Source organism: Lissotriton vulgaris, chromosome 8 (assembly GCF_964263255.1).
Source record: "Lissotriton vulgaris chromosome 8, aLisVul1.2, whole genome shotgun sequence".
In the NCBI taxonomy this organism is placed as follows: domain Eukaryota; kingdom Metazoa; phylum Chordata; class Amphibia; order Caudata; family Salamandridae; genus Lissotriton; species Lissotriton vulgaris.
The window spans coordinates 1,338,799,486-1,338,811,761 of record NC_141696.1 but is presented as its reverse complement, the minus strand read 5'-3'; the positions used below and the strand labels follow the sequence as shown (position 1 = coordinate 1,338,811,761).

The 12,276-nt window shown below is 42.9% G+C and overlaps 1 protein-coding gene across 2 annotated transcripts in view; it reads left to right on the top strand.

Annotated features, from left to right (window-relative positions):
- ARHGAP42 (Rho GTPase activating protein 42) overlaps nt 1–12,276 on the top strand; it is a 664,758-nt gene that overhangs the window by 364,846 nt on the left and 287,636 nt on the right. For both annotated transcript variants that reach the window (XM_086935288.1, XM_086935287.1), the window contains exon 4: nt 11,540–11,611. In XM_086935288.1, the coding sequence (XP_086791414.1) occupies nt 11,540–11,611 (72 nt within the window). The remainder of the gene's footprint in view (nt 1–11,539; nt 11,612–12,276) is intronic.

The following is a 12,276-nucleotide window of genomic DNA, read 5'->3' as shown; positions in this document are numbered from 1 at the left end:
CTACTATTTCACTTCAATTAAATTACCAAATGCACTTGACTCTCCAGGGATAGCAAAGATAAGCAGTCACGGAAAATTAAACTTGGTGAGAGATGTTTAAAACTCTGATACAGAGTGGCACCACACAAAATTACACTCAAGCTCAGCGTCTCCCATTGAGTGCTGTATCTTCATGATGACTTGGACTTTTATTAGCTGGACATGAGCTGTTAGAAATGTGACATAAATCTAAACCCTGAAGGCCCTAGCACCGCCAGAAACTGAAATACGACCCTCAAACATTTTATATCATTTAAGTTGTAGGTGCTACATTGTTTGTAGCATTGGCAGGATGGCCTATGCCATCCTCGAGGGTGGTACTTGGGTCTATTCAGAGAACTTTAGGGCACTTCTTTTTTAACCCCTTGGACGCTGATGACGGAACCGCTCCGTCATCAGCTGCGGGTGCGCTGTGCTGATGACGGAGCGGTTCCGTCATGGCCCGTTCGGAACGCCTGCGCGGTGCGAATTCCGCGCCTGTGTTGAGCGTTCTATTGAGCGGGGCGGGCCATGACGGAACCGCTCCGTCATGAGCACAGCTCAACCGAGGCTGGTGACGGATCGGTTCCGTCACCAGCACGCGGCCGCCGCGCGGCCGCCCCGCCCCCTTAGCACTGCGGCGGAATAGCCGCCGCAGTGAAGGGGTTAATTTAATGTTTCCTAATAAAGTCTTCAGATCAGTGAGACAGAGGAGTCAGCCAAGCAAAATGCAATGTAGAAAACTCACAATGAGATGTCTGGCCCTCTGTTTCAATAATGCTTGGGTCTTGACAGTGAAATCCATAATCCAAAAATGTACCAGTGAAACAAGGATTCCACCCAGTAAAGTCAGTAATACATTTAGGGTCCCAAGAGTCTCAGTGTCCAGGTCGATGGAGATTGAGGATTCAGTAAGCAGAATCCAAGCAGGACGGAGCAGAAACCTTAAGAGACATTTGAAAAAGTCCCAAATGACTAGCAGTGGGTGTGCGTGTATTAGTTTGTCAGCACCCACTATGATGTTTTCTGCAGTGCATACCTTCAGAAGCTGATATCTCAGGAACACTTTTTCTGATTGAAATCTTTAAGTGGCAAACGCACCCAAAAAAACAGAACATATCCAAAAGAGCCCTTGGTTCACCAGTTACACCTGGGAACTTAATTTAAGATTTGGGGACCAAACATGACTCAAAACAATAATATCTCTGGAAGCATAAGGAGCCATTGGCAGGACACCTAACTCCTTCCAATGAGATGATTCTGAATACTATTGGGGTATTGCTGCAGCCCTTCTCCGTGATGGGAAAAACTGATGAGAAATATCAATGACTATGAGTGGATATAGGTTTATAGGTCCGTACGTAATAGTAGCATTATAAAGAAAGGCCACTTAGTGAGCTTCCCCTCAGGGTTGGATAACAAAGACATGGATAGGGCCTTAACCAAAGCAGCTGTCACTACGGCATGCCTCAAAGTCACTTTCTCCCTATTGCCACAGTAATAAGCTGAGATGTATACCCTGTACCCAACCAGATTAGTACTGTCATTATTGGTTTGTGTAATGAAGATGAGAGCAATAATGTTAAATGTCCAGGAAAAACCATATCCACCACAGTGGATAGGAGGCCATGAAGATACAAGCACCCTGAACAACTAAAGGATTCAAGAGGAAGTTCATAGAAAAGGGATGCTTGATTTATGTATACCCTGCCTCATGTGTTTAAGTAAATTTGATGGTTGTATAATTCTATGTTTTGTAACAACATTAAACAAGGTTTTTAAAAAAAAGAAGGTTATGAATCTTTTTATCTCTTTAAGACCAAGAAAGGCAGATATACGCATTCAGATGGTACAGGGTGAGTCAGAGGTGGCTATTGAGGACTTACAAAAGAGTTTTTGCAGCTCCACAAGCCAGACAACTGTTTATCTCCTTGGCCAGCTGAGCTACAGGGATCTGATGGTTCGTGGGAGTGGAGGATCTCACTACCTTGAGACGACCTCCACACAGTTCCTTTACTCCTCAAAAGGGAGTTCAGCATCTTACTTATTTTACATCACAAAAGTTTATTCGGGTCTACACTTGCCCAGACCGAAGGAGGGCGGCCACTAGCAAATGCTCAACTCCTCACGTCTGCCCAACACTGTTGCGAAGGTTCTCTTCAATATACAAATAAAATGGGCTACTGGCTCATGTTGGGAACTGTATTTATCCTTCTTTGCCGGCCTTAACCAGAAACCTCAGCTCAGATAAGTCTCTGCCATTTTCAAATTCAGTGTTGTTCTTCCAGTGAGGAAGAAGGACATTTTCTTTCTTTACGTCCAGTTGCTACGGCCTGCTTGAGCGGGGAGACCCAATCAGGACCGGGCTGGCCATTAGGAGTGGGCCCAACGGCTAGGGCAGTTACCTCGAATCTGGGGAACTGGGTTCGAGTCTCTGCAATGACGCTGAATATCCTGTGATTCTGGGCAAATCACTTAATCTCCCTGTGCCTAACAAAAATGAATGTGTCCTCATGTAATGCAACTGGTGCTTTGTAAAGCGCTCTGATACCCGATTCGGGTCAAGTTTGCGCTATATAAAACTGCAAAAAAAAAAAGGGTAGTCTGGCAGTACCAGAACGGTTAGTCGGACAAGTCAGTGTGTGGCCCGTTTTTATTATTAGTTATTTGTGGGCCTATGTTATAGTCTGCTGGGCCATTTTTTGCTGTCGATTTCCCTGACATTACCACAAACACTGCCTGCAGCAAGCACACATTCTTGCAGTTTCCCATACCTTGTCAAATACCAGTTGAAAGCTGACCTCATTTGGAAACGTGGGCCACTTAAGCTTTCTGATTCCCTAATGTAGGCCACTTATTTATTTTGGTGCCTGGACCTATTATCTATCCCAGACCGTTTTAACTGGTGAATTTCATGCTTTCCAAATATCATGATTACGTTCATTAAGTTTAAATGTATCGTTCTTTATCAAAATATTTGTATTTTACACATATTAGCTTTTGTTCCAGTGGAGGTACAAAGTTTACTTCCTTTATTTTCTTTTACGATGGTTTAAAACCTCTCAGAATGAGTTGCCAGAATGCTGTTCCCTACTTTGTCTAGCCTTTCTTTTCTGTTCTAAAGGTTGGCAAACTCTGCATGTACAATTTTTAGGCACATTGGACTTTTCACAGAAAACAAAAATGGACCCTCTATCGGCAGAAACAACATGTGGAACATATTTTAGTCTTGAAGTGCCTGGGAAAGTTCAAAACATGGACGCTGGTTAAAAAAAAATCACAACTGTTGTTTGATATATGGCAGGAGTTAGATGGGCTCTTAATGTAAAAAAATATCTCTGAGTTCAATCTTAAGCATGAAACATCAGGTTTCGTTTGTTAGAGTCCCATAAATTGCACTGAATTAAAATGCACCAGGAACATTCTGTGACGTGGCTGTGCACACGACATAAGAAGGTAATTAACATGCTTTTAGAAATGTTTGTTCTTATTAATAGCATGCATCTTATAAACTGTATGTGGCTTATACTAAGGATGTTTCCACTTTTTCTTTGGCTCCTGCTTTCCTTTTTGATTGTTGGATCAATGTATCAAGTGTGACGTTTCCTGTATTTATAAAGGATTGTTTGTTGCTTGTTTCAAGTAAACAAACCAGCCTTACAGCTGGGTTTCTTTTCTTATTTGTTCGCAGCTCAAATTCAGTGAATGTGTGACTTGTTCTCCTTACTGGAAATATATCCATTCTCAGAACATATCCGTACCCTCTTTATATTTTTGCTTTTTGGCTACATTCAGTGCTCCAGTGTTTCTGTTGTCTACTGTACGCAGAATTTGGGATCGATTTAAAAGACTTACACACTGGTGCAAAAAGCAGTTATGTGTATAGATGTATGTAAATTGATGTACCGTGTACACACATTTTGTTAATTAATTAAATGCACACATATAACCATAGGCACGTTTTACAATGAGGTTAAATACACGGGTGCTTCTCTCTGCATTGTTCTACAGGGGAGCTCAAAATGATATTGCTGATTTGTACCCTTTGTAAGAGATGCTCTTCTTCTCAGTTGTTGTTATGATGTACCACACACTCATACCTTTATGGTAGTGTAGCACTAGCATTTTATAAAATAAGTAAATGCTCCATTTATAGCAGTCCAAGTAGGTAGACACAGAGGATTTATCCGGTACTCTATATATAAACGAGAAAAGCAGGTCCAGCAGTGCCAAATGCAAGCCATAATATTTAGATATCCATATAAGATTCATTTGCATACAATGAATCTAAATTAAATTGTAAAGTATGGATTTACCTTTAAAATCTGGAATGCACCCATCCACACTAGACCTATTTTGCAAAACTCAAGAGTTTTAGGCAGGAATGTAGCTATCAGTGGAGAATTCAGTGCAGTGGTATTGTGGCCCCTGGGTGGGAGGGAGACCACCATGACTTACCCTCTCTAAACTTTAACCTGACCAGTGGTTTTGTTTTCGAGAGCCTGCTTCTCTTCCACATGAGCAAAGGCTGGAGAAAGGAGTTACTGTCGGTTGGGTAATGTACGGCAAAGGGTGAGCCCAGAAAAAAGAAAATGAAAAAGAAGATAGGAAAGAAAATTGGTAAGAAAGAGAAGAAATAAGAATACACAAGTAGATAGAAACAAAATCGAAATAAGGAGATAGGAGGAGTGAGGAAGGCTATATGGAGAAAAAGAGAGGTACGATTGAGTGCAGAGAGAGAAAGGGGGCATAGACAAATTTCTGTATGCCTTCTGAGGTCTATGATGAGGCTAAATACATACCGGTTGCTGGGGGTTCTGTTCACAGGGCCATGTTCCAATTACATTGGAAAAGGAATTCCACACAAAGTTGATGGAGGAATACAGAGTTGAGCTACAAATAGAGTGAAGTGCGTGGCGGGCAGGGATGTGCAATATAAGTTTTTGTACCACTGGCACTGTACTCCAGCTAGACTCTGGAAGTGTCATACTAGACTCCTCCAATACATATTGGCTGGGGTGTACCATTTAGAGTATACTCCTCCATATTTCTGGAGATGCCCCAACTTGGCTAGATACTGGGAAAGGTTATTAGGCATTATTGATGGGGCATATGGCATCTATCTCCTAAGACATCCATTGGGTGACAAGCTGAGTATTTCAACTCTATTCTATGATGGCACAGATGCTCGCATAGACACTGCTGGTGACATGACAGTCATTCTCAGCTAGATGGAAAACAAAAGAGGTGCCAGCGTACCTGGACTGGTTGTATGGGATAAGACATCTACTAGACATTAACAAAGTAGACAATGGAGACTACAAACCCCCTTAGCATCAGAGTTCTGCAAATTCACACATCCCCTAACACATAAAGTGGTTTGCATCATTCCCCCTGGTCTTAGCCAGATGCTGCATGTAGCTGTGAAAGGGATAGAAAATGAGGGGGGCCCTGCCCTCTTGGTATATGATTTTGGTTGGGAGATGCCCTGGCAGAGAACTGTCTTCAAGGTGAGATCACTGCAGGTTTCAACTTGTCATTGGCCTCAGTGTGGGTGACAGTGGGACATTGGATTTCGGGGGATGTTATGGAGCCCTGCTCAGTTTAATACATCCTGTATTGTTTGGACTGGATGGGGGCCAAAGTAATGATTGATATACTTGCCTTTTTATCATGATCATCATAAAATCTTTATTCGGTTTACAAAAACAACCATAAAAGAGCAGATCGCACACCACATAAAACCATACTTATGTAGCTCATGTGCATAAAATACAAATTGTTAAAATTTGTTAAAATAAATACCAGATAACAATAAAAAACAGATAAAAAGCACCCCGTTTACAACAATACTTAAATCAGTCCGGTCTAGAACGCCTAGACCTCAAAGCAGCTCGTAAGAAATTGGAAACAGCAAATAAAACATTGTTCATTGGGGAGCAGCTTGGTTAAAATGACTTTATAGTTAAGTGTTGAAATAAGGTAAATACTAATATTAAAAGCCATAAAATACTGAAATTCACCAATTGTAGTTTACTGAGCTAACTATAATATACACCCCTGCTAACAATCTCTCATATTACTTCATTCATAACATCTTAAATTACATAATTGGTGACACTACTAATGACATCTTAAGTTACATCATTGATGACAACACTGATGGCGTCATACAGTCATTGTGACACCGTCCTATAGGACTTGTAGTCTTGAAATAATTCAACAAGCTATACCTGTGGACAATTTTCTATTCACCTTATTGGAATTATCATGTTAAACACATCACATGACCTACAATAATAAGTCTAAAGTTTGACAGCTATACATTTGCCAGTGTAAGACATCTTGTATCAGGCCTCTGGACAGCTAACAATAGTTTAGTAAAATACACTACACACATTCCTAAGATGGGCATAACCTCTGCACTGGGCCCACTCCCAAACTGCCATTCATATCCTTCTACACATATCTTTTGCAATAAAGTTTACCAACATGTGTATCTCTTGTTTTCTAGTGGTATATATTGCCCGCAGTTTATTTGGCATTACATGCACTGCTTACGTTTAATTACTGTGTCATAACCCAGTATGACCTGGCCATGAAATGACGTCACGGGACACCATAAATCATTTTGACAAGCTCATAAATCATAGACACGGCAGATCATCAATCCATCTATTCGCAGTCATAAATCATTTTGACAAGCCTGTAAATCATGTGACAGGTCATAAATCATTTCTGACATAGCACGATCAGGTTCTGTTATCTGTCTACCATACTTGTGACACCTCCTAGTTTGTTCAGGCCATCGTGCATGCGAATTTATGGGGTCATGATGTTCCCTGTTAGTTCTCACGCTGATTGTGTGGGGGGTAGCCTCTCCCTTAAGTTAGACCCCAACCCGCTACCTTGTTTGTTCATTTGTGTGCCCTGCCATTCGGCGGGTTTGGGCTGCGAGGGCCGTCTTCACTTGCTCCCCCGTCCGGCCTGCTCATCCTGCCGTAAGACATCCCAAGGTGAGTGGCCTTCCTCCTGCACACCGCCCTGCGGGTGTGCCTCCTTACCAACAAATGTACCCCTTCAAAGGCACCAGGCCGCGGGGAGGCTTACGTCTCCCTGCAGCTCTCCCCATCCTTTTTGTCACTTCGCCTATATATATATTTCCCTTTCCTTTTTTTTTAAAGGGGGTGTCGTCTGCTGGTGCCCTGGTTGCTCACTGGTTGGCCCAACAACTTTAATCCGTAAAATGCACCCCACCCTGTGCGTGAATCTCTAGGCACCCTGGGTCAGGCAGTGACGGATGCTTGGTTTTGCAGCCTCTGCTGGATAGCCTAATTTCCTTCTGGAATTATACACTGAGCTATCTGACAGGACACCCTCCCATGCCAGCCCAGCAAATCTTTCAAACCACACCACTTGACTGCCTTCCCCAAGGCTGTTTGGATGTGAGGTGGAGGCCCCTCCATCGAGCTGCGCTTGATCGATGCCTCCGATCATAGTGATGTCCGTAATCGGACTGCAACATTCATAATGCTTTACACTTGTGTTCATGAGTACTTCATAGTGTCCTCCTCAATTGCAGTTATATAAATTTAATGTTTCAGTCGATAAATATGAGAAAGAAATTGCCCATCCTTACTTCCATCAAGGAAAAAAAGCATTTGCAATGCAATAGGTCTCGCATTAGGAAAGTTTGAGCTATTGGTCTTGTAAATGACAATTCTTTTATTTGTGTGTTGGTTTTGAAAATAGCTAAATTAAAGCTTTGTTATTTACAATGCCAATAGTTATAACTTTCGCAAATGTGACACCTATAACCTGGAATTGCGCTCAGTGATGCTGTGGTGGTGCTGAGTGGTGCTGTGGTGGTGCTGAGTGGTGCTGAGTGGTGCTGTGGTGGTGCTGAGTGATGCTGTGGTGGTGCTGAGTGGTGCTGTGGGGGTGCTGAGTGGTGCTGTGGTGGTGCTGAGTGATAATGTGGTGCTGCTGAGTGATACTGTGGTTGTGCTGAGTGGTACTCTGGTGGTGCTGAGTGGTGCTGTGGTGGTGCTGAGTGATAATGTGGTGGTGCTGAGTGATGCTGGAGTAGCGCTGAGTGGTGCTGTGGTGGTGCTGTGATGCTGGGGTGGCGCTGAGTGATGCTGTGGTGGTGCTGAGTGGTGCTGTGGTGGTGCTGTGTTAGTGCTGAGTGATGCTGGGGTGGCACTGGGTAATGCTGTGGTGGTGCTGAGTGGTGCTGTGGTGGTGCTGAGTGATGCTGGGGTGGTGCTGAGTGATGCTGTGGTAGTGCTGAGTGGTGCTGTGGTGGTGCTGAGTGATGCTGGGGTAGCGCTGAGTGGTGCTGTGGTGGTGCTGAGTGGTGCTGTGGTGGCGCTGAGTGGTGCTCTGGTGGTGCTGAGTGGTGGTGTGGTGGTGCTGAGTGATGCTGTAGTGGTGCTGAGTGATGCTGTAGTGGTGCTGAGTGATGCTGTTGTGGTGCTGAATGGTGCTGTTGTGGTGCTGAGTGATAATGTGGTGGTGCTGACTGATAATGTGGTGGTGCCGAGTGATAATGTGATGGTGCTGAGTGATAATGTGGTGGTGCTGAGTGATAATGTGGTGGTGCTGAGTGATGCTGTGGTGGTGCTGAAAAAATGCGTCCAGCACCCGAGCTTAATGTCGTGTCTGCTGTCTTTAGTTATTTGAAAAATATTCGCTATTAAAATGGGATCATAGGTGGTGCAGTTCCAATGTTTATAAACATAAAACAATATCCTGTGTTAGACAACTGTAGGGTTTGCAGCGTCGTGCCAGAGGACAGAAATAATTACCCACAGTCAAAGTATAACAGATGAACAGTTGGCAAAGGTCCATCAGAGCTCACATAACTGTAGAATGACTCGAAGCTCCCAGGGCCACCAAGGAATGAGTTGTTAGGACCAGCAAGAGAGAAAGGGTTTCGCAGGCTTTACTACACGGGGAGGCTGCACCACACCAGCATGAAATGAACAGGGAAAACATTTTCCAGAACAGCAAAAAACAAGTGTTGGACACATTATTTTAGCTTGGTGGAAAAACTGAACTTACATATGATACTGTATGCAGTGGAAGATAATAGGAGCGAGCGTTTGTGCCTCACAACATTTTAACTATATAGTCAAAAATAAGTCTAAAAGTGTATAACAATTCCAAATCGGAAACAACCTGGTCAAACTCGCTTCCTAAATATGTACAGGTGGGTCCATATTTAGCTTACATGGAGTACAGCCAACAGACACCAACCACGTGTGGCAGAGAATGAAGGCGAGAATGTGGTAGCATAACATGCTCTTGGCATTGCTGTGGGGAGGGGGAGGGGAAATGCGAGACACAGCCTCCAAGACAGGATGTGGCATAACGGCTAGAACGGTCGCTTTTGAAGCTGGGGAACAGAGTTTGAGTCTCGGCGGGAGGATCAAGATCCTGTGAATCTGGGCAAATCACTTAATCTCTCCATGCATAAAAATGTATCTGTGTGTGCACTGCAACTGGCTCATCATGTAAAGCTCTCCGATACCATCTAGCCGAGTTTGCGTTATATTAAAGTGAAGAAAAAACACAGGAGACTGAGTTCAAACACCTGCACTTGTATGGAGTGTGGGGGCAAAAGGACGGCCGTATGTGCTAGAGCCAACAGACACCAACCACGTGTGGCAGAGAATGAAGGTGAGAATGTGGTAGCATAACATGCTCTTGGCATTGCTGTGGGGAGGGGGAGGGGAAATGCGAGACACAGCCTCCAAGACAGGATGTGGCATAACGGCTAGAGTGGTCGCTTTTGAAGCTGAGGAACAGAGTTTGAGTCTTGGCGGGAGGGTCAAGATCCTGTGAATCTGAGCAAATCACTTAATCTCTCCATGCATTAAAAAAAAGAAACTGTGTGTGTGCACGGCAACTGGCTCCTCATGTAAAGCGCTCCGATTCCATCAAGCTGAGTTTGTGTTATATTAAAGTGAAGAAAAAACACAGGAGACTGAGTTCAAACACATGCACTTGTTTGGAGTGTGGGGGCAAAAGGACGGCCGTGTGTGCTAGCATAACATGCTCTTGGCATTGCTGTGGGGAGGGGGAGGGGAAATGCGAGACACGGCCGCCAAGACAGGATGTGGCATAACGGCTAGAGCGGTCGCTTTTGAAGCTGGGGAACAGAGTTTGAGTCTCGGCGGGAGGGTCAAGATCCTGTGAATCTGGGCAAATCACTTAATCTCTCCATGCATAAAAATATATCTGTCTGTGTGCACTGCAACTGGCTCATCATGTAAAGCGCTCCGATACCATCAAGCCGAGTTTGCGTTATATTAAAGTGAAGAAAAAACACAGGAGACTGAGTTTAAACACATGCACTTGTAGAGGGAGCAGAGCAGGAGGGGGGTGGGGAGCAGAGCCTTTGAAGAGCGGAGAAGCAAATTGCCTTCAAGGCAAGTGTGAAGCAGTGGGCGGGGAAAAACAGGAGCAAATGGTAAGGTCGGGTCTGATGAGGCTTTGATGTGGGGAAATGCGCGTGCTTGTGGTCACGTGTTTCACGTGAACTGTTAGAAATCCGCCTGGTTAGGTAATTTTCTGGTTTCACCGCAATAGGTCTCTCTGCGAGACCTAAAAAAGCAGGCGTTGGCCGGGTTAGTGGAGCACCAAACATTCTTGAGCATGAGGCCGAGCACTTTTGAGATGAAACAGGATTTAATTGCCACCGGCACGACACAGAATTTTTCCTTGATGCAAGTAAGGATGGGCAATTTCTTTCTCATATTTATCGACCGAGACATTACATTTATATTACTGCAATTCAGGAGGACACTATAAAGGGCTGACGGCATTACTATGATCGCAGCATTACAAGCTTGAACATTGTTTGAAATAGCTGCACTATGCAATTTATATTTTGAAAGCACTATCTAAAGTTGGCTCTGACTGCAAACTGCATTTAACAACAAACAAATCATTGTAAAGTTTTACTTTAAATCGAGTGTTTGTACATTGTGTCCTCCCTCGTAATTTACTATCCCAGCATAGTTAAGTTGAAAGCAGCTGGTGCTCGGTGCTGCATATGATTAAGACCTTTTATAGGTTGAAACACGTAATGCTGTACTACCTGGCTTGCCTGCTGTGAATAAAAAAATTAACTCTCACCTGGTTTTCGAATCGAGGGCTTTTATTGTGGTGCAAGTTTGGCATGAATTTCCATATGGAATATTGACGGCGGCGACGTCTCCAAAAAGCCCCGCTTGAAAGGGCGTTCTCCTCGTCTCAAATCCATATGGATATATATATATATATATATATATATATATATATAGATAGATAGATAGATAGATAGATAGATAGATAGATAGATAGATAGATAGATAGATACAGATATATATACAATTTAAACAGGCCCTGGTGCTTTTTACCTGACAGTGATTATTTAACATTGGTTGTTTGTTACTCATTTTTGAAATGTGAATATTGTATAAACCAGATAATCTTTTTAGCATATTTGCTAATATTATCGTTTATGTTGCAGATTCAAAATGCAAATGACGTCTTAATCTCCCCACTTGAAAAGTTTCGGAAAGAGCAAATAGGTGCAGCAAAAGTAAGTAAATACCTTTGAATATCTATGCGCTCTCATGAAATTCTCCACGTTTTGCTTTAAAACCCTTTTTCTGATTTAGTTACCCCTCCCCTCGAAGTTGGAGTATTTTCATGTGTATTTTGAGAAGAAAATACATATCGGTATGATACATATATCCATATTCATCATCCCTAATTAGTACAAGTTTTTTCAATTTGGTCAACATGCAGCAGAGTTTATTATACAGTTTGTTATACCCCCTCTTCACTAATTTATAGTAAAATGTAATTTCTATTTGTTTTTTTGCTTCCTAATCCTATTCCTCCAAATGTATTAGTACTGAATAACACCCTTTATCTGCAGATCTGATTATTATGTATTTATCTTCTTTTAAACCATTCAATGCCAGCCATTCTGTATTGCTCAAAATTCGTCTAGGGTTGGCATATTTTAGAGCATCAGGGTCTTTCAAGACAAGTTCAAAAGTACGTCCACCATATTTCCAGATTAAAATTGAGAGCTAAAATTGTATTTTAGTCCAGATCCATTGGTAAGTCCAAAATTCATGTCGCACATTAGTTCCTCTAGAACCCACCTTTATGTAAGCTACAAAACAATTGGACTATGATGTGCCAACTCCTCGCCCTTGCTCCATTCTTCGAGGGGGTTAAGAGGAGAGCATAATC